The sequence below is a fragment of the Ctenopharyngodon idella genome, chromosome 3 (genome assembly GCF_019924925.1).
Source record: "Ctenopharyngodon idella isolate HZGC_01 chromosome 3, HZGC01, whole genome shotgun sequence".
Classification (NCBI taxonomy): Eukaryota; Metazoa; Chordata; class Actinopteri; order Cypriniformes; family Xenocyprididae; genus Ctenopharyngodon; species Ctenopharyngodon idella.
The window spans coordinates 12,267,814-12,290,550 of NC_067222.1; the positions used below are offsets into that span (position 1 = coordinate 12,267,814).

Below are 22,737 nucleotides of genomic sequence, written 5' to 3' on the forward strand. Positions count from 1 at the left end.
GGCTAAAAGAAAATGTTGGTTTTGTCTATACTATTAGGTACTTATACTATATTGACTGGGTTAAATACAATTGCATTACTAAAAAGAGACTAAAATACAATTTTCGTTGACTAAAACTAGAATAAACAGTGATGGATAATTCTGACTAAAATAAGACTAAAATGCTCAGACTTTTAGTCGACTGAAACTTGACTAGACTAAAAAGAGTATGAATGTGACTAAAACTAATAAAAACTAAAATGACAGCTTGACACAAAGACTAAAACTAAAATTAAAACAGGTCACCAAAAACAACACTACTCGAGAGGAGGCATATAATATATACACAGCTGACGTGTGATTGAACACAATGTTTCATTCTCCATCATTCAATACATTTTATCTGTACATGAATGAATCTTTATGTTGTCATCGTAGATTAAAACCTATAAATCATAATATTTATCACATTTATGAAGAAAAGGCTCAGCTCAAGACTTTATCACTATTGACTCAATGGTGTTCAGTGTCTTTGGGCGGATTGCTGAGGAGAACATCCGACAACAGCCATTTTAGGATTGTTTGTGATTTTGTCTTAGTGACTCAGGAGTCCTCTTGACTACTCCTAATGTTTCACAGATTTAGGAGCTACTTTTAGCGCTAAAATGCTTTGTGAAATACTCTTAGAGCAAAAAATTTGGAGTCCTAAATTTAGGACTGAGACGCCCATTATTTTTAAGAGTTTCTCCTAAATAGGCAAGTTAGGACCTACTTTTAGCCTTAAGATGTTCTGTGAATACGACCTCTGAACTCTTAAATGGATGGATTAGAAATGGATGTAATGTATTAGTGTGTCTCACAGCACCATGATGATATTTGTGCTTAAATGGATAGTTCATTCATGTCATTCCAAACCTGTATGACTTTCCTCTGTGAAACAAAAGAAGATATTCTGAAAAATGTTTGGGTCCAAACAACATTGGACACCATGACATGGAAGAAATAAAAAACACTTTAGTGCTCCATAGAAAGTGTTAGTGGTATGACTTGTATGACTGACTTTTTGAGTTCATATAAAAGTGGACATTGATACAATGATGACACACCCTGAGGATCTGCACTGCTGACCACTGTGTTGAGATTCTCTCATTAATGTGCATCAGAGAGCTCTCACACAATGAAGATCTTTCGTGAAGAAAGACTTAACTTTTGTTTCAAATTTCCACATTCAAATCAATCACATCACTTCTTAAAATTTGGATCTAATTCAATAAAAGTCTTGTGCGTTCGGAACGACATGAGGACATTTTTGGCTGAATTATCCTTTAAGAACGACACAATGTTGATCTAAAATAAAATCATAATTACAATGAAAGTAAATATTTCACTCACCAGAAACAAAAACTCTGAATAACTTGAATGAGGATTTGCCATTTCTGATGATCTTTAGTTTGTATTCCCCACTGTGGATAGTTCTGATTGTCTTGATGGTGAGATCTCCAGTCTGACGATTCAGATACACTTTGTCTTTAAATCTAACATCACTGTACTCAGACTCTTCTTCACACTTATCTTCTGTGTTTTTAGCTACAATACTGTTTTCATCTCCAAACATCCAGAATATCTTATCTCCTCTCTGTATTTCAGGATTGACACGTAGAGTCACTCCGCCCCCTCCATCACTGACACTGACTTCTCTTCATCTGTCAAAGAAACAGAGAAAAATACAGAAGAGAAATCAGAACCAGAAAACCAACAGCATCAGAAATAAACAGAAGAAACACTGACATATCACACCTGACATACTGTATCACAAACATATCATTTACTCTATTTTAAGTTGAAAAAAGCTCAACTTGTCATTGTAGAAATCTGAATAGAAAATGAAAACACAGCAAGCCTGCGGCGCGTCAGACTATTATTTATATAATTACATCACAGTCGGTGCAAATTTTATTTAAATTCCCACCAGCATTCATAAAGTTACCGAACGAGTAACACGTTTCAGCGCTGATTCTACTCGCATTTAGCGCGTTGATCCATTTGAACTCTTTGTCGCGTCTAAAAACGCATGGAAAACGCGTCGGCGCCGCTTTCTCCTTTCCAAAGCGCTCGGGCGCTGCGGTGGCGTCTGCCGTTACTAAGCAACCATGAGCTGCGCTCTCCGTGTTTCAGCAAAGGATATATGGATTTCCAGCACCGAAAATCACTTGCAGTAGCTCTGCCACCGCAGATTTATTTAAATGTGTATCCGTGTACAGCTCTGATCAGATATTCCTACATCTTGGCTGACCTTTGTCCTGCAGATGGCGCCGCGCGAGAATAAAGAAATCTGTCAGTCATTGGGTCTGTCAGACTCGCCACTCAGACTACAGACATTTTTGCGGTAATGCGACGAAAAATATTTAAGACCTATCGAATCTGAATTGAAGACATTTTAAGACGTTTTAAGGCCTTTTATTAGGTAAAATATATTTAAGACTTTTTAAGGACCCGTGGCCACCCTGGTCATATACACTGCTGCTGTTTCACTGAAAGACTTTGTGTTACTCACCAAAGATGATAATCCTGAATAATCTGAATGTTGTATAATCACTGGTCTTGATCTCTAGTTTATATAATCCAGAGTGTTCAGGTCTGGATCGGTGAATGAAGAGAGATCCAGTCTGAGGGTCCAGCTTTATTTGGTCTCTGAATTGATCATCAAACCATTGAGGTTTCTCACGGTTCTCTCCAGTCATTTCAGCTATGAGTTTCTCTTCAAACTTCCACTGTATTTTATCATCCTTCTGTATATCAGTATCTTTGTACAGAGCGACAGAATCTCCCCTCAGCACTGATGTCTTCACTTGTCCTGCAGCAGCACAGAAACAGAGAAATATAGATCAGAAATCAGAAACAGAAAACTAACAACATCAGACAACAAAGCATTACTGATCAATTGTTCAACATCTCAAATGTTTCATTCACTCAGTTTATGAATATCAGTAATGAACTCAGTTTTCTCTGATTCTGCCATATTATAGAAATCTACATGAAGATATAAATGAATTAAATGAGTCGACCTCAAATCTAATGTGTGTTTTGACCAACAGAACAGCCTGAAATCCACACAACAAACATCAGACTACAGATTTAGTTGAGCTTGACTATTTAAAGATCCTCTTTTAAACTAAAAGGAGCAAATACAGAAAAAAGGTGAAAATAGTCTGAATTCACCTCAAACAAACAATAATTTGCTCAAAGAGCATCTGACATGTTCCTCTGCTCATCCCAAAATGCCAGAAAAACTTTCAATGTCGATCACAAGACAGATAACAAGCAAACATCAGCCTGTTTCACACTAGACGAGTAAGTGAAGCGTATAAAAGCTTGCAGGAACAGGATGTGAGTGAGTTAAATGATCAGAGAAGTCCTGCATTTCCCTCAACGTGTTCCTAGTCAGGGTGTGAATTACTCACTGAAAAGAAACCTTTTGTCCATTGCTAATTTTAGTTCATGTTAGTTCCTTATGATGCTACATAACTTCATTTTAATAGCCTATAAAAATTGCCATTTGAGCATATTTACATAAGCCAAAATTGTAAAAGACTTTAAAAGTATTGTTAGTTCAAGTTAACTAAAATTTGAGTCCTAAATTTAGGACTGACATGAGATGTTTTTTTGAATATGACCCCTGATCTGTAGTTGATTCTCTGAGAAGTCAAAGTAAATTGTTGACACGAGAGATCTAATTACCATTAGAAATTGAATGAACAAATGTGTTTAAAGAGAATCATTAGCAGCATGTTTTGCTAGCTTTCGTCATAAAGTGGACAGCCATTTTCAGCTCTCTCCAGAGATGTGGGTTCAAGTCTTGGCTCTGGTGGGTCACTGAAGGACTTGGACAGGTTTTCATGTGTCTATACGGTGAACTGCTCATTAGTTTAGGAGACTGTGCACAACAATTTCAGTCCATATGAGGAAAACTGAGGCAGTCCACAGAAAGCAGATACTGATCTGTCCTAAAAGTGTAAGAGCTTTATTTCCTGAAGGTGAGCTGAGGAGATCATCTTGTGAATTTGGAACGACATGATGGAGAGTGATTGAATGATGAATGCACTTACATTTTTGGCTGAACTATCTTTTAAGAACGACACAATGTTGATCTAAAATAAAATCATAATGACAATGAAAGTAAATATTTCACTCACCAGAAACAGTAACAGTGAATAACTTGAATGAGGATTTGCCATTTCTGATGATCTTTAGTTTGTATTCTCCAGTGTGGATAGCTCTGATTGTCTTGATGGTGAGATCTCCAGTCTGACGATTCAGATCCACTTTGTCTTTAAATCTAACATCACTGTACTCAGACTCTTCTTCACACTTATCTTTTGTGTTTTTAGCTACAGGACGGTTTTCATCTCCAAACATCCAGAATATCTTATCTCCTGTCTGTATTTCAGGATTGACACGTAGAGTCACATCCGTCCCCTCCATCACTGACACTGACTTCTCTTCATCTGTCAAAGAAATAGAAAAAAATACAGAAGAGAAATCAGAACCAGAAAACCAACAGCAGCAGAAATAAACAGAAGAAACACTGACATACTGTATCACAAACATATCATTTACTCTATTTTAAGTTGAAAAGAGCTCAACTTCTCATTGTAGAAATCTGAATGTAAGTATAAATCTCTACACCTCATGTGTGTTTCACTGATGAAACTGTGTTGAACTCCAGTCTGTGTTTCTAAGAGTAAAAATCCACTCAAATGACATGAAATATGAGTGAATTGAGTTTGTGTGAAGAAACGGTTCTGAATGTTTGATTTGTGATCAGATAATGACTGTACTGCAGTTCAATAATGATCAGGAATAATGAGGAGGATTGTGACTGATAAAGTTGATCAAACAATCCTGCAGACAGAAGCAACACAGTCTGTGTGAAGAACAGTTTCAGAACAGACAACAGCATATGAAAGAAGACTGTCTGAAGCTGCTTCATTGAGGAACCAGATCTGTCTACAACACCAGAAACCAGAAATTAAACTGCAACTGCCTGTATTTACAGTTGACTTCATGAAAAAAATACCACATGACCTTTTTGAGCTTTAAGGCTTTGATAAAATAGTTACAGACACATTTTAATGATTAAACTCTGTACATTAATTCCACTAGAAGGTCTTGTTCCTGACATAACAGTGTGTTGATTTCTACATCAGTATATATCTGCTATGGCAGCAGTGCAGTGATATGATGAACAGGTCAGAGTTTCTCCATCATTAATATAACACAACTGGAACACTTTTATAATCATATTTTGACACAAGGTCTGTCATATACACTGCTGCTGTTTCACTGAAAGACTTCGTGTTACTCACCAAAGACGATAATCCTGAAGAGTCTGAATGTTGAATAATCACTGGTCTTGATCTCTAGTTTATATAATCCAGAGTGTTCAGGTCTGGTTTCTTCAATGGTGAGAGATCCAGTCTGAGGGTCCAGCTTCATTTGGCCTCTGAATTCATCAGACCATTGAGGGTCCTCACAGTTCTCTCCAGTCATTTCAGCTATGAGTTTCTCTTCAAACTTCCACTGTATTTTATCATCCTTCTGTATTTCAGTATCATAGTTCAGAGTGACAGGACGTCCCTTCAGCGCTGATTTATACACTTGTTCTGCAGCAGCACAGAAACAGAGAAATAGAGATCAGAAATCAGAACCAGAAAACTAACAACATCAGAAATGTGTAAAATCAACACTGATCATTTGCTCCACGTCTGTCACCTGCTCTGTCATTGGTCAGTAAACCACTCACACAAAACTCCACTGACACTCAAACCACAAGAACATGTGAGCAGCCAAATACATTTTTACAATAATGTGGATTATCTGATAGCTCAGCAATATTCAAATATTGACCAAAAATCACCCAATTTGCAGCGTCACAGTGTGTCAATGGACATGATTTGTTTTAGGCTATCTGTTTATTAATGGTTACTTTGGACATTATCTATATTGTTTATGGCATGTTCAGGCAAGATAAGCGATTTATAGAAACTGTTAGATAGGTGTGTCGACTGCTCACCGTGCCGACAGGTAACTGACATACAGTGGAGCTCAAATGTTAACATACCCCTTGCAGAATATGCAAAAATGTTAATCGTTTTAACATCATGAAAATTGCATGTTTTTTTATTTAGTACTTAATAAACTATTTCACATAACGGATGTTTACATAAAGTCCACAAGACAAAAAAAAAAAAAAAAAAAAAAAGAATTTATAAAAATGATCCAGTTCAAAACATGTCAGATTTTGTTGCTGATTTGAAATATATTATTTAATTGTGAGTTCACCAAGCAGTTTTTGAGGTTTCAGCATTCCCCCATTCAAATAGATAGGACCTGGTCTTTGATACCTGAAACAGCTGCTCTGAGGTGCTACAAATATGGCCGCCAAGTGAACAGAATTTCCTGGAAAGGTACTTTGTTGTGACTCACAAGCTGTTTGAGACTAAGAAGCGTCTTGTGCGCTCCATGGGAAGTCCGGTTCTTTTCCGCTAACCGGTTCTTTCGGACAGTTCGTTTCAATGAACCAGTTCCAAAAAACGGTTAACTGAAACGAACGAATAAATGAACCGGTACAAAATTTTTTTTTAAAAAAAACACCGGTTATCTTACATCATCACGTAATGACGTCATTACATGTGAATGAAAATACATTCAAACACATTCAAATAAAGTGATTTGTAATCATAACTTCAGTTAAATAATAATCGTCATAATCTTGAATAAGTTTCTTACATTTGTTTTGCAAAAGCATTAAGTATAGTAAGTGTGCTGAGCTGAGAACTGCTGCAACCTGAATGCAGTCGACAAAACTAAAAAAGTCGAAGCATGTAGCCTATATGTTTAACAGCCTACGTTTATACGGTTTTGATTATAAACATTTTAAACACCACAGCAAAAGTTTACGTCAAGATTTATTTCAACTTGAAAATGAAATAAGCTGTTCCTGAAAATGTAATGCATTATTGATAAAACAAATATTTGGTTTGACAGTTTTACAATCCATTCATTGTGTTTCCAATCTTTACAGTAATGTACATGTTATATTTTGTTACACTTTCTGATCAAAAAAAAAAAAAAAAAAATGCATTTCATCCTTCTGAAGAAATTACACGCATACTCAGCTCATCGGTTCTCAGTATGTCGAACATGTCAGAAAGAAGCAGCTCTCAGTTCTGTACTGGTGATTCGAGAGCCGCTGTACCGTACACTACACGCTTGCTCAGTATCAGCTTCTCATCAGTTCTCTCAGCACAGCCTGTCTACGTTCACGCTGTGTGTTTGAGTTACTAGAGTAACACATACTCCGATATATTGGTTTATTTAGAGTCAGAGGGACTGTCAGGAATGTCCGAAAGTGAGTAACTTTAGACAATTGTGGATCCGTGCTGACTTGAGACGCGAACTGTTTCGAACGATTCAGTCCGATTTGGTGAACTGGTTCGACCGGTTCACTTAAAAGAACCGGTTTAAAAGAATGATTCGTTCACGAACCGGACATCAGCGTGCGCGTTTTTGGTGTGAATGCAAAACTTGCAGGAATAACTAAAATTATGCGTGATAACCCGGGTTGCGTCAACAGACGATGATCGTGTATTGACGATAGCCAGAGATATTGTCAAAAGCATAAAATCTTGGCAATATTAAGAGGATTTGGTATTTCCGATTAATGTAGGCCTGTTACATTCTTCTAGTCTTATTATTACTATTAGGTTACGTTTATTTTATTATTAAAGTAATATTATAATAAATTTGCTCCGCAATAATATCATAGTGCATCACTATATGACTGACGTGCTGTGAGGATAATAACAGATTAGGCTATTAGCTATCTTTGAAAATGTTTTTTTTTTTTTTAATTAGGTCTATTATAAAATGAATTATAGGCCTATAATTAAAATTATTAAGAGTGTAGGCTATATTTCCTAACACTGCAGTCATCAATGAAAATTAAGAGCATCTTTACTTCAAGCGCCGACTTTAAAAAAAGCATATTAGGCCTGTGTTAAAATTAATCTCTTTAATGCTACATCAGACAGATCCGTCACTTTTTACTTTCACTTTCTGTAGTGAATACTGACCAAGGTTATGACTTTTTCACCGGAAAAACTCTTGCGCAAAGTTTGCTTGTTGCTTCTTGTATGATATCCACTGGCTCCCCTTCTTGTTTTAAAACAACCCAATGCAGGCGACCCAGCCAGCTGTCATCAGCGCTAGTTCTTTGGTGTCAGTGTCCCTACCCTAATGCTGCTCAGGTGACACAGGCCTATCCATTTTCACAGCATGCATCTGAACAGACATTATCTACTGTAGGCTTTTGAGCTGAAGTGTGTTTTTACACAGAAATTTGGAAACTTAACAGGAATTTATGGGAATTTACGGGAATTTATGAGAATTAGAAATTTTGGGAAATTTATAGAAATTTATAATATTTTTATAAAATGTATCATATAAAAACAAATAAACATTTTGTTTGGTCATAACATGAAATAACAGTTATTTATTTTTCGCATTTTTAAACGCGAAAATTATTAATTCTATTAATAATTAATTCTATTAATTCTAATTTAGTAAATATGTAAAATATATTTTTATTGCAGCAATTGTTATGTGTTATTTATTTCAGTGTCACATGATCCTTCAGAAATCATTCTAATATGCTGATTTGATACTCAGTTATTATCATTGTTGGAAACAGTTCTGCTGCTGAATATATTTTTGGAAACTGTAATACTATTTTCAGGATTCACTGATTAATAAAAAGTTAAAAAGAACAGAATCCTTGCTGAATAAAAGTATTCATTTCTTTCAAAAAAAGAAAAAAAAATACTGACCCCAAGATTTTGAACGGTAGTGTATATTGTTACAAAAGATTTCTATTTTAAATAAATGCTGTTCTTTAAATTTGATAATTGAGTATCAAATTAGCATGTTAGAATGATTTCTGAATCATTCTGAATGATGAATAGTCAAAACGCATCAAGTTCACCTATGAAACATTCAACAACTAATTCCCTCTGTCATTGACGACAGGTAATCTGGTGGTCTGTTTGTGCCCAAATACCTTTTGTGTTGCTTTTTGAGAGCTTTAGTGAAGGGGAAAACAATCAATGAATAATTACTCATATTTCTGTCTGTTCACACACAAACCATCACATGCCTTAAGACTTCCAATAAGCAAGTAAACGAGTCACATGACACTTTTAGACAGATGACACTTACCACTTGTTTGAGAAACATGAGCTCTAAAAACTATTGTGTAAAGTGCTCCTGTTTTCACTGACAAAGCTGGGCTAATGATGAATTTATATTTTAGAATGAGCTATCTCAGTCTTTATGAAATAAATAACACTAACTGACCAGAGATGATATGATAATAGACACGCAAACTCTCTTGACATTTTCTTGTTTTCCGTTTAGAGTTTCTGCATTAAAGGATTAGTTCACTTTCAAATAAATCATCAAATTTCCTGATAATTTACTCACCCACATGTCATCCAAGATGTCCTTGTCCTTCTTTCTTCAGTCAAAAAGAATTAAGGTTTTTGAAAAAAAATACAACTGGAACTGGCGCCACGTTCGTTCCGTAAGTTGAATAGGGAAGGTGTAGGACATACAGCGTAAACTTTTTGAAGAATGGGGAATGGCGGAACCACTTGCAAGGGGATCATGTGTGTCTAAAGTAGAGGTCGACTGATATATCGGGCCGATATTTGTCTTTTTTTAATATATCGGCATCTGCCGATATCCGTGTTTAGTAGCGCCGATTTAAAGCCAGGCACGTCCGCGGGCAGCCCTGTGTTATTGGTGCGGTGGAATGTGCTGCTGCCACCGCATGTGAATTTCCAAAAGTTTCAACAACGGTCCTGGGAGATAAAGGTAGCCTAAGGCTTAAATTCTGATATTTCAAAGTCCTATGGCCATATATTTACTATATATTACTAGTAAACTATGAAGTGTTGCTTCACTTAGTGAAAGAAACAACGGATAGCATAGAATCGTCGGGAACTGGCATAATGCTACAGCTGGTTGAAGGTTCGCTTACTTGTAGTTAACTTTAAGGACTGTAGTCCAGAACTACCAGCAGCTTGCTTGCTAACATATTAGCCCCAATATTATAAGTTCTGTTTTATTTTTCCTGTATCGGAGTCGGAGAATTTCACTCTGCTTGGGGTGGAGAAGGCGGCAGCTCTGACAAACACTGCAGCGTGATTGAGAGCTACGTTACTCCGACAAATATTGGCAATGTTAAGAGGATTTGGCATTTCCAATTAATGTAAGCCTGTTACATTCTTCTAGTCTATTATTATTACTATTAGGTAAGCTACTTTTATTATTAAATTAATATTATAATAAATTTGCCCCGCAATAATTTCACAGCGCATCACTGCATAACTGACGTGCTGTGAGGATAATAAAAGATTAGGCTATCAGCTCCTCTTTGAAAATGTTTTAAACATTTTTTAGGTCTATTATACAATGAATTAGACCTATAATTAAAATTATTAACAGTCTATAATATTTCCTAACACTGCAGTCATAAATGAAAATTAAGAGCAGCTTTAGGCTACTTCACCAACTTTATAAAAAAAAATAAAAAAAACAAAAACAAGCTGTTTAACACGAAATACTATTCTTCTAATTTTTTTCACTGTATGTACGGGCAACAAAGGAAATAATGGAATAAATTAAGACAGTTATATACCGTTATCAGCATATTATGTTGAAATTCGTCTCTGAGAGAAAATGCTCCGTTAATGCAGCGTCAGGCAGCTCCGTCACTTTTACTTTCACTTTGAATACTGACCGAGGTTAAGCTTTTACTGGCATAACATTTCCGCAAAGTTTGCACGTTGCTTCTTGTGTGATATCCATTGGCTCCCCTTCTTGGTTGAACCCCCGTGGATTTGCGCTACGCCACTGCGCAGAAGTGTATGACATTTGTTCGGAAGCATGGTTTGATGCAGACAATAGCCGGGTTTCCATCCAACTTTGCATTAATGAAAATTCAGCTCAAGAATATGCGCATCTGCGTGTGTTTCCATCAACTGTGTAATGCGAATAAAAATGGACATCAGCCTAATAAAGTGATGTGTTCCGACCAATGACTAATATATATATATATATATATATATATATATATGTCGCACAGTTATTATCCTCATTAAACCTGTCTAACGTTGACCGTCAAGAATGTCAGAAATCACTAAGAGTTTAGCACTGTCCTTGCATACAAGGCTGTGCAACATGACAAAGTTTTTAATTGATTTTTATTTATAAAGTTGTATTTAATTTATTTAAATGTATATTTAAGTTTACATTTATGTTCCAACAAACTTGAAAAATTCAGCTTGATAAATGCTCTAAAACTTTTATGTAAATCAAGTCAGTGTTCAATAAATGATGTTAAGTCTAGAAATGTTTGCATCCACTTATTATTAGTGTGACATTTTAGCATGCAAATGAAGGGGAAAACTTCAAGATATCGGCCCTAAAAATCGGCAGCACATATCGGCCATCGGCTGACCCTGACCTCTAAACATCGGCATCGGTTATAGAAAAACCGGTCGATCTCTAGTCTAAAGCATATACAGTTGTATTTATTTTTAGAAAATGAGTGATGGTTTCTCTAGATAAGACTCTTATTCCTCGTCTGGTATCATTTAAAGCCCTTTGAAGCTGCAATGAAACTGTCATTTTGACCTTCAACCGTTTGGAGGTCATTGAAGTCCACTATAAGGAGAATAATCCTGGAATGTTTTCACCAAAAACCTTAATTTCTTTTCGACTGAAGAAAGAAAGACATGAACATCTTGGATGACATGGGGGTGAGTAAATTATCAGGAAAATTTTATTTGAAAGTGAACTAATCCTTTAATAGTCTATGATGTCTAAATGAATGAAGAGCTCAGGCAGAACCAATAAAACTCAAAATGACAGAAAAAGGACAGCAGGATGATTTTAGGGCTGTTTCTGCTAAATTGCTCAACCTTCGATAGCAAAAGAACAAAACTACATGAAATACATAATCAAAAGATCTTCAGCATTTTAAACAGACAGAGATTCAGTAGCATTAATGTAATTCAGCTCAACTCCGAACAATCACACAAATCACTGATTACTGCACTAAATCAACCACAAGTAGAACTGCTAAAAAGGTAGAAATATTGATTGTGAAAAAAACATATTATACATTTAATCTGTACTGTACTACAATAAAGCTCAGTGTTTTTCCTCTTGCTGTATCAGCTGTAATACTTACTCATTTGCTTTAGTAGTTCAGAGACTTTGTGACGATAGTAAAAAACACCAGCAGCTGCGACAGCTGAAAATACCAGCAGCAGAACAACAACAATCCCTGCTACAGCACCTGGAGACAGACCTGGATCTGGAACAGATAAAGAGAGACTGACATTAGTGTGAATGAGTCTGATCTACAACAAACACTATAAAAATCAGCACTATATAACCTGAGTGAAGATCTGATACTGTAATGATAGAGTCATTAGTGTGAATGAGTCTGATCTATAACAAACACTATAAACATCAACACTATATAACCTGAGTGATAAAGAAAGTCATTATCAGATCTACTGTATTTACAGGTGTCAGACAAGATGTTTTAGATAATAAAAGTTATGGGTGAGAAGTTATGAATTATTTTACAGCTGATAAACGATCATTACATTAATAGTCTTGAGTTACTCACCGCTGACAGTAACAGTGAATCTCTTGTATAAAGTCTGTTTGCTGCTGCTGATCTTCACTTCATAAATTCCAGAGTCTGTGATTCTGGTGTTTGTGATGATCAGAGATCCGGTCTGATGATCCAGCTTCAGTCTGTCTCTGAATCTCTCATCAGGATCATATAATGGTGGACTCTTGGCCTCTAGATCTTGTTTAGCTATGATTTTCCCTTCATCTCCAAACCTCCACACTATCAGCTCATCTCCGTGTGTTTCAGTATCAGTCTGAAGAGTGACAGGATTTCCCTCCGTCTCTGATACACTCTTCATTTCACCTTTAAAAGCATCAATAACATCTGGAGACTCTGAAAGAAACAGATTCACAGATATTAATCATTAAACACAGTTACTGGCACTAGAATATTAACTTTAACAGTCAATTATCTCATGGCTGCTACTACATAAGGCATGTAGGATCCATATTAGTTTATGGTATTTAATCCAATTTAAGCGCTGAATTTAATTTTCTTTAAACATACTTCTTCATTTAAATGTATCTTTTATTTGTTTTGATTGAGTTTGCTCCCTATTCTGTAAGATTGTTTTTGCAAGATTGTCAGGCTGCAGTTTAAATCTCAGTTTAATTCATTTTAATTAATAAAACAACAAACTTTAAAACATCTAATTATTCATAAATAAAAGTGTCCTCACCATAGACAGTCACGCTGAAATCCAAATGTAAGGTCCCAGATTTGTGGTTGATCTCTAGTTTATAAAGTCCAGAGTGTTTGGTTTTCAAGTTTGTGATTGTCAGAGATCCAGTCTGATCCAGCTTCAGTCTGTCTTTGAACATCTCAGGGACAGTGGGATATAAAATGTCATTTAAATCGATTTGAGCAATGACTGAACGTGAATCTCTAAACCTCCACTTCATCTGATTAATTCCTGGTATTTTAGTAAGATCAGGGTTTAGAGTGACTGATTCTCCCTCCATCACTGACACTGTCTTCACTTCATCTGTTCCAGCACTGAACACTCCTGCAGAACAAACACAAACAGTTTCTCAGAGATTAAACTCATATAACACTGCTGCTGATGTTACTGAACAGAGTTCAACAGAAATCAATCTTGACTTATAATCAGTGGCGGCTCGTCAGGGGAGGCAAAGGAGGTACAGCCTACCCAAAATTGAGGAGAAAATAAGAGAAAGGATTTAATGTTAATAAAATTCCCAGTTATTTGTTTTATTTCATGTCTCAGAATGTATTTTTTTGTTAGTAATTTCACCGCTTTAACACCATAACATGTTACTGAAATTGTAAGCACCGCTGTTCTTTCACAAACGTGCTGAAGTCATTACAACTGCAAAGCGGATAGAGAAGGGGTGGGGGAGGCACAGCAGAGCTCGTCTTGTGCCTCAGTCTGTAAAAAAATAGCCAATCACTATCAAGTGTTTTACATTAAGTGTTTAGGAGAGTTGAGAAAAGATATATCTATCTTACCTTGGCATATCAACCAATCATCATAGAGACGTCAATTTCATGAATAACGTGATATTAGTTTTGAACTGCTACCACTGTGCAGATAATTTACCAAGTATCTTAATTATGGAAAGTAGCGATATTGAATATTTGATCGGCAACAAATTTACCAAGCTATCATTCAAATAGTATCTACAAATTAAAAATGAAGGGAGACTCCATGCATAACTTGGATATATAGGCTACAGCAGTCAGCTCCACTAAACACACAATGCGCTCTTTTAACAGAGACATAAAGAGGGATGGATGTTTGCTTCAAGTGATAGGCTATGTGAGTGAAATTATATTTGTGTTCTCTTACTGTATGTGTAGTTTTCTTAAAATTTCAGTCTATAAGTGAGCAAAAAGCCAACTTAAACCACCTCCATGTAAACAAATGGGACATGAGCCAAACGAAACAATCAAATTACACTTCAAATACATTTTTTTTTTCAAAGAGGATTTCTGTCATTTTAGGTAGTTATTATCATGCTGATGTATGTTCAACTGTTTGTTTTTAAACAGTTTGGCTTTAATTCGCTATCTGAGGATGCTTTGATGAACTAACAGTACATCACGTCTAAGGGAACGTCTGCCAATTCCACAACTGCGTAAAAACATCTGATCTGGGTAAATTAAACTGACTTTAAACATTAAAAAAAATTCAAAGCTTGTAGTACATTAATATTTGTCAGACTACAATTTTGCCAGTATCTCCCTTACTGTATATACAGTACACAAATATTTCAATGACAAAGTTACAGTAATTCACCAATATGTGTTAAAAGAAAATGGAATTGCAATATTTTTTTCTAAAAATACTTGTGTACTGTACATACAGTAAGGGAGATATTGGCAACATTTCACCTGTAGTAAGTCAGTCTTGTATCGAGGAAATACTACATCCTTTGGAACATGGGCAAATTCTGGCACGCACAAATTCTGACCTACATTAATACAAAATCGAAGTCTTGTATTCACAACTATATACAGTGCCCTCCACTAATATTGGCACCCTTAGTAAATATGAGAAAAGGCGGCTGTGAAAATAAATCTGCATCATGGATTCTATCAAATACTAACAGATAAAAATAGATCAAAAGATCAAAACCTGAAAGCTTCTGCTAGAAATCCAATAATGGGCCGTGGTTGGATCTTCCATCAGGACAATGATCCAAAACAAACATCAAAACCAACACAAAAATGTGTCACTGAGCACAAAATGAAGCTTCTGCCATGGTCTTCCCAGTCCCCTGACCTGAACCCTGAAGAAAATGAGTGGAGTGAACTGAAGAGAAGAAGCACCAACATGGAGCTGGGAATCTGAAGGATCTGGAGAGATTCTGTATGAAGGAATGGTCTCTGATCTCTTCTCAGGTGTTCTCCAAACTCATCAGGCATTAGAGGTGAAGACTCAGAGCTGTTATCTTGGCAAAAGGGCATTGCAATAATTGGAGCCAACATGAACTAGTGAAAAACATTTATTTCATAATGAGCTTTTTCCCACATTTTCAATTGTTTTACTTATATGAAAGGTTAGAATTTTGTGAATTTTTTAATGAAAGATCAAAAGGATAAACAATGCAGATTTATTTTCACAGCCATATTTTTGCTCATATTTACCAATGGTGCCAATATTAATAATGGTCACTGTATAATGTATATATGTCTCTATTTGTACAAAAAGCTGCACATTCACGTAAATCTGGATTTTGCACACAAAATTTGTAAACTATTAGTTTAAATGTAGTAATTCACATTTGGTAGTTGTGCACACATTAATAATTTGCACCAGGCTTATTCATTGGTAGTTGTTTGTGTGGGGGATGTGAAATGCTTGAAAAATGCGAAAAGAAAGTCTCAAAATCAAAATGAATCAAATTAGATTGACTCCGAAAAGGCGTCAATAGATGCACGCGTCACCTGATGAACAAATGCACATCTTCTTTATTGCATGTGCAAATTATGAAACACTAATACAAAAGAAAACATTTTTATTCACACAAATGTCTCTGTACAAATTGCTGCAAATTCATTTAATTCTGAATTTTACACACACACACAAGTTAAAAGGCATTTGTTTGTGGATAGTAAAACATATCTGCTACATTTATCAAGTTCATGGATAATTGTGCGTGCATTTATCAATCATTTTGATACTACAATCATCACATATCATTTCCCTTTCTGTCCATCATCTCACCTTTATCTGAACTGGCTGTGCTTCAGAATGCGCTGCTATAACTATTTGTTTGTAATTCATATATTCTTAAACAGCTTTGATTCAGCAAGAATCAGTCTTCAGCAGAGTCAGTCTTGTATCTAGGAACGTACTGCCTTTGGAACACGAAAAAAAAACCTTTTGGTGAATTACTGTTACTTTTTCATGAAAATATCTGTGTAACTGTATATACAGATATGGGCAGAATCTCACCTGTAGTAACCCAGTCTTGTGTCTAGCAATATATTACAACCTTTGGAACATGAAAACAAAACCATTTTGGTAAATTGCTGTGTTTTTTTTTCTAAAAATATTTGCGGTAGGGGAGGTACTGTCTAAAGCGAGATACTGGCAAAATATAATCAGTCAGTTTGCCCATTAGGCATGTATTTACTATAACCCTGTAAACATTCATTTGAATTAATTATTGGACTAAAGCAGTTCCTAAAGCTGCCTAGGCGAATATGCAGCGAATGTCAAACCCAAAACGAACTTTACCTATTTATTTAGTCCCTTCCTTGTCCTCTGACATGGGTTTGAATTTGTTAGCTCAGAGTCTTGGAAACATTTCCGCTCGCTTCAGAAAAAAAAAAAAAAAAGAGAGAAAAGAAGAATAATGACTGCTTGTTTGAAATGCACGGTGTGAAAACTAAGCAAATGTTAGGCTACTAATTAAGTATCTTTGGTCAAAAGATCATTTAAAGTAGTGATTAGCCAGTGACAGTTGTGTTTCATTTCCCTTCCAGCCCATCATCTCATCTTTATCTGAACTGCTTTATCTGTTTGTTTGTTTATAATTAATTTATTCTTACACAGCTTCGATTCAGCCAGAGAGCACCTACAATTGAATAAAAGTGCAGGAGACAAGTGATTAGGGCTGCACGATTAATCGTATTTTAATCGCGATAACAATATCTGCTTCTCTCGATTGATTTTAAATAATCGTCACGATATTGGTCTGTTCGCTATTTATCCTGAAAACTTGTTTTTTCTTTGGGATATGCTCGTGGTTGCCAGATGCAAAGAGTTTAAATCCCCCAAATAGAGCTTTTCCCCTTAAAATTATATACTTTCTTCCCGGTGTTTTACCTAATCTGTGCAATCTGGCAACTCTGTGCATGTGCTCCCTCTAAATGCGGAAGAAGCGCTGATGATCTGAAAACAAACATGAGCGCTGGAGTTTAGCGATCTCCACAGCGAAATTCTGCTTCAATGAAAGTGTCATACAGCCAGTCTTTGTTTCTTCACAAGCCACTCGTACTATTTGTGTGACTAAATCTGCCATGGTCAAACCTTCAGCGATTAATTTCAACAAATGCAACACGGATCTCCACCTTACTGTTTGCAGAATGCACTTTTTCAACCTATGTGACAATTCATTCGGAAAAATGAACATAATTTTGAATTATTAGAATATTAGGAGTTTCGCCGTTTTATCTTTTGACGTTCCTAAGGTTTTACCAGTTTTCATAATGTTAATCTGTTAAAAATAATCCCGACACTGGGACATTCTAAAACGCTCAACATGAAAATGCCTAACGTGAAAAGGCTTAACGTGGCTTAATTAACTAAGTGATGTGGTAGATTTTCCAAGACACACCTGACTTAAGTTTACCTGTTCCTGGGGCGTCTCCTAATCGACATCCGAGTGTCTCCTAATCAACACTTAATAAATTTCCTGATTTTTCGGTGTGTCTCCAAATCGACACTCAATAATATATGATCTTTTGGAGCGTCTCCTAATCGACACTCAATAATATCTCGGCCAATGTCTTGACCCTCAAAAACCTAGTGTTCCCTAACCTGACTTGCTGCAGCAATAACCAGAGACTCCAGTTTTTGTCCTTCACAGCTTTAATCACGGCCGGGAGAGCTCCTATCAAATCCAGAGAATCTCTCTCCGAACAAAGGAATACAGCAGGTTTTATAGGATTTCAGGTACATTTTACAGTCAGTATGGCATGATCTATTACTCATTATCATCAGTCTCAATATGATTGGTTCAGATTTTTTAAAAAACATCTCAGTTCCTCTGTCCTGCTCACTGGCGGAGTAAATTTAGATTAGAACAAATGAATCACAAGATCATCAAAAAATATCACTGGGTTAATAGTTCAGATTACTCAATAGGTTAAAACAATTTTTAAAAGATTATTTTTGATCCTTAGAAGGATGCTGTCTAGCCAGCACAGCAGAATTTTTCCACTTGTTACAACACTCAGTCCTAGTGACTATTTCTCTATTTCAAAGTTAGCTTATTAGGCCTGTAGAAGAAAAGACGTTAGTTCATTATTAATTAGTTCAAAATTTCCATCACAGTGACATTAAAAGACCAAACTTAGTATACACTATACTAATAAAGCATACTATACAGAAAAATTGGTTTGTGCAGAATTTGATCTTTTAATATCACTTAGGCTACATTAAGTGACATAAGCTTTTTCTTTAACTGGATTTCCCCCCCTTCTGGTTTATGTATCCCTGCCTGTGCTGAATTATTTTTTATCCCCGGTAGGGATAAAAAAATATTACCGCCGGGTGATGCTACTCCACAAACCACCAATAGAGCATATAAAATGCTGCACATTACTTTATTATAGCTTAAATAAAGCACAAATGAAACTACGAGCATGCACCGTCGTTCTTCTGTTGTAAATTAAATCATGAAATTACCAAACATGCAATTAAAGCTGCCTCAAAACTGTGCATGCATAGGCTATTTGTTGACATTGTTTCAAAGCAATTGTTATCCAATTTGTTGGCCTTAAAACGTCTTAAAATGCACATGTCTACACCAAGGAAATACATTTTTTCGGGGGAGCATGCACCCATACTCCCCTAGACTAGTAAACTACATTTTGTGACCTCGATATTTATGAAACCCTGTGTACGCCCCTGGTTCTATTTTATCTAACGAAATATGAGGTAAACGTGTATTTATCCAAATGTGCACACTTTGGGACTAAACGTTTGTGTATGCACTGTGATCAAAAATAAATAGGAGCAAACGTGATTGCTACTGATTGATTTTGCATGATTTTGCATTCCTATTAGAAATTAAGAATTATTAGTGCCATTGTAAATAGTGGTGCAAATATCGAAGCTATCTAATCTGTCTAATACTTCAAAACTCAAGGTTAAATCAGAATATTTATTGTAAAAATGTTTCTATAACAGGCAGCTGCCAAAAATTAGTATATAGCTCCACTGTGGTTTGGGATTTTCAAAAAGGGGAAAAAAAGACCAAAAAAAAAAAATAAAATATTCAAAACATCCCCCCCTCTGGTTTTTTCACAAATCGCACCCTGTATATACAGGTGCTAGTCATATAATTAGAATATCATCAAAAAGTTGATTTATTTCACTAATTCCATTCAAAAAGTAAAACTTGTATATTATATTCATTCATTACACACAGACTGATATATTTCAAATGTTTATTTCTTTTAATTTTGATGATTATAACTGACAACTAAGGAAAATCCCAAATTCAGTATCTCAGAAAATTAGAATAATGTGAAAAGGTTCAATATTGAAGACACCTGGTGCCACACTCTAATCAGCTAATTAACTCAAAACACCTGCAAAGGCCTTTAAATGGTCTCTCAGTCTAGTTCTGTAGGCTACACAATCATGGGGAAGACTGCTGACTTGACAGTTGTCCAAAAGACGACCATTGACACAAAAGGTCACTGCAAAAGAGGTTGGCTGTTCACAGAGCTCTGTGTCCAAGCACATTAATAGAGAGGGGAAGGGAAGGAAAAGATGTAGTAGAAAAAAAAAAGTGTACAAGCAATAGGGATAACCGCACCCTGGAGAGGATTGTGAAACAAAACCCATTCAAAAATGTGGGGGAGATTCACAAAGAGTGGACTGCAGCTGGAGTCAGTGCTTCAAGAACCACTACGCACAGACGTATACAAGACACGGGTTTCAGCTGTCGCATTCCTTGTATCAAGCCACTCTTGAACAACAGACAGCGTCAGAAGCGTCTCGCCTGGGCTAAAGACAAAAAGGACTGGACTGCTGCTGAGTGGTCCAAAGTTATATTCTCTGATGAAAGTAAATTTTACATTTCCTTTGGAAATCAGGGTCCCAGAGTCTGGAGGAAGAGAGGAGAGGCACACAATCCACGTTGCTTGAGGTCCAGTGTAAAGTTTCCACAGTCAGTGATGGTTTGGGGTGCCATGTCATCTGCTGGTGTTGGTCCACTGTGTTTTCTGAGGTCCAAGGTCAACGCAGCCGTATACCAGGAAGTTTTAGAGCACTTCATGCTTCCTGCTACTGACCAACTTTATGGAGATGCAGATTTCATTTTCCAACAGGACTTGGCACCTGCACACAGTGCCAAAGCTACCAGTACCTGGTTTAAGGACCATGGTATCCCTGTTCTTAATTGGCCAGCAAACTCGCCTGACCTTAACCCCATAGAAAACCTATGGGGTATTGTGAAGAGGAAGATGCGATATGCCAGACCCAACAATGCAGAAGAGCTGAAGGCCACTATCAGAGCAACCTGGGCTCTTATAACACCTGAGCAGTGCCACAGACTGATCGACTCCATGCCACGCCGCATTGCTGCAGTAATTCAGGCAAAAGGAGCCCCAACTAAGTATTGAGTGCTGTACATGCTCATACTTTTCATGTTCATACTTTTCAGTTGGCCAAGATTTCTAAAAATCCTTTCTTTGTATTGGTCTTAAGTAATATTCTAATTTTCTGAGATACTGAATTTGGGATTTTCCTTAGTTGTCAGTTATAATCATCAAAATTAAAAGAAATAAACATTTGAAATATATCAGTCTGTGTGTAATGAATGAATATAATATACAAGTTTCACTTTTTGAATGGAATTAGTGAAATAAATCAACTTTTTGATGATAATCTAATTTTATGACCAGCACCTATATATATATATATATATATATATATATATATAATTTCTTTGCTTTACGAATTTGCAGGGCAATCTGGACCTGTGGTTTGTCTCATTTGCAAACGAATTGTGTTGCTTTAAAAATATGAATACAGATTACACAGCGCTCACCAAAACCATGTGTTTTGTATTGATTTACCATCTAACGAAGTTTTTTTTTTTTTTTTTTTTTATTGAAACAACAGTAGGGGAATACAAAGACATTTGAATATTTAAAACAATTAAATCAAAATTCTGTATCTTATATCACAAAACAGTCACCATCTAACGAAGTTATCATAGTTGGTTAAATGAAGTCGGTGTGCCACCTACAGGCCTTTTGGCTGAAGTGTAGGTTGGTAAAGAACGTGCAAATGGCCATAACTACATTACCCTTTTTGATAGAATAATCGTGATAAACAATCTTTTGAGCAAAATAATCGTGAATCAGTTTAACCCTTATCGTGCAGCCCTACAAGTGATTACAAATAGTTGAGAACAACATGTACAAATTCACCTGGATGAATGTGATCATTAGTTAAAAAAGGGAGAGCCGAAGTCTCGCAGAGTTATCTTCAACCATGGTAAATAAGATAAAATAAAATAAAAATAAAAAAACTCTCCTGCCCCGTATTAAAACCTAGATTAGCTTGTTGAGATTTAATTTGAAGCAAAACTCTGCAGGACTCTGGTTTTCCAGGTCCATATCGGCCACCCCAGCCTCTACTGTTTCCGGTGTCAGAGTGAAACCGAAAGTGTGAAAAATAAACAGAAATCATGAACTTACCACACATTAGTAGAACAATCTGAAATAATTTGAAATTGTTCTTCATACTGTCGAAGATTCCAGCAAAACCTGATTTCGATGAATATCATTAATGCTCGCTGTTGTTTCTGAACCACACCCTCCCGACCGACAGCGATGAGTGTGAACAAAACCCGCTAAATACCTAAAGAGACCTTAATACCGACTGTAACCGATTAATACATTTTCATTAGGCTATTGTTGATGTGCTACTAAAGAAGAACTTCCACGTTTCCAGATCTGAAAGACTGCAGTGAAGCACAGAAACCTGTAATGGCGGAGACTATAACGGTTCTCTTTCTTTGCAGCAGATCACAAACTTCTTCTTTTGATTTTATGGCGGGTTGCGAACCAACTTCAAAGGTGCATACCGCCACCTACTGTGATGGAGTGTGAAAAGAATGAACCATTTCCTATATTCTATTTTTTAATCCACTCATCCTAACAAATATCATAATTGCATTTATCATTTTCCCTGCATTTGATCCACCAATGAATATTTTACTTAATGTGAAATCTTGGTATCCCAGTGACTGCAGTTCCTCCTTAAGACTTTT

At 36.1% G+C, this 22,737-nt stretch overlaps 1 protein-coding gene across 5 annotated transcripts in view; it reads right to left on the reverse strand.

Annotated features, from left to right (window-relative positions):
- Positions 1-22,512, reverse strand: part of LOC127509870 (uncharacterized) — a 60,229-nt gene extending 37,717 nt beyond the window's left edge. Inside the window, exons 1-7 of one of the 5 annotated variants that reach the window (XM_051889052.1) lie at positions 22,163-22,512; positions 13,431-13,757; positions 12,743-13,084; positions 12,296-12,421; positions 5,346-5,642; positions 4,173-4,484; positions 2,534-2,833 (exon numbers count right to left, since the gene is read on the reverse strand). In XM_051889052.1, the coding sequence (XP_051745012.1) occupies positions 2,534-2,833; positions 4,173-4,484; positions 5,346-5,642; positions 12,296-12,421; positions 12,743-13,084; positions 13,431-13,757; positions 22,163-22,208 (1,750 nt within the window). In that variant the 5' untranslated portion in view covers positions 22,209-22,512. Of the gene's footprint in view, positions 1-2,533; positions 2,834-4,172; positions 4,497-5,345; positions 5,643-12,295; positions 12,422-12,742; positions 13,085-13,430; positions 13,758-22,162 lie in introns of all 5 variants that reach the window. The other 4 variants (XM_051889054.1, XM_051889051.1, XM_051889053.1 and 1 more) reach the window with 4 other exon arrangements.
- Between the last annotated feature and the right edge of the window lie 225 nt (positions 22,513-22,737).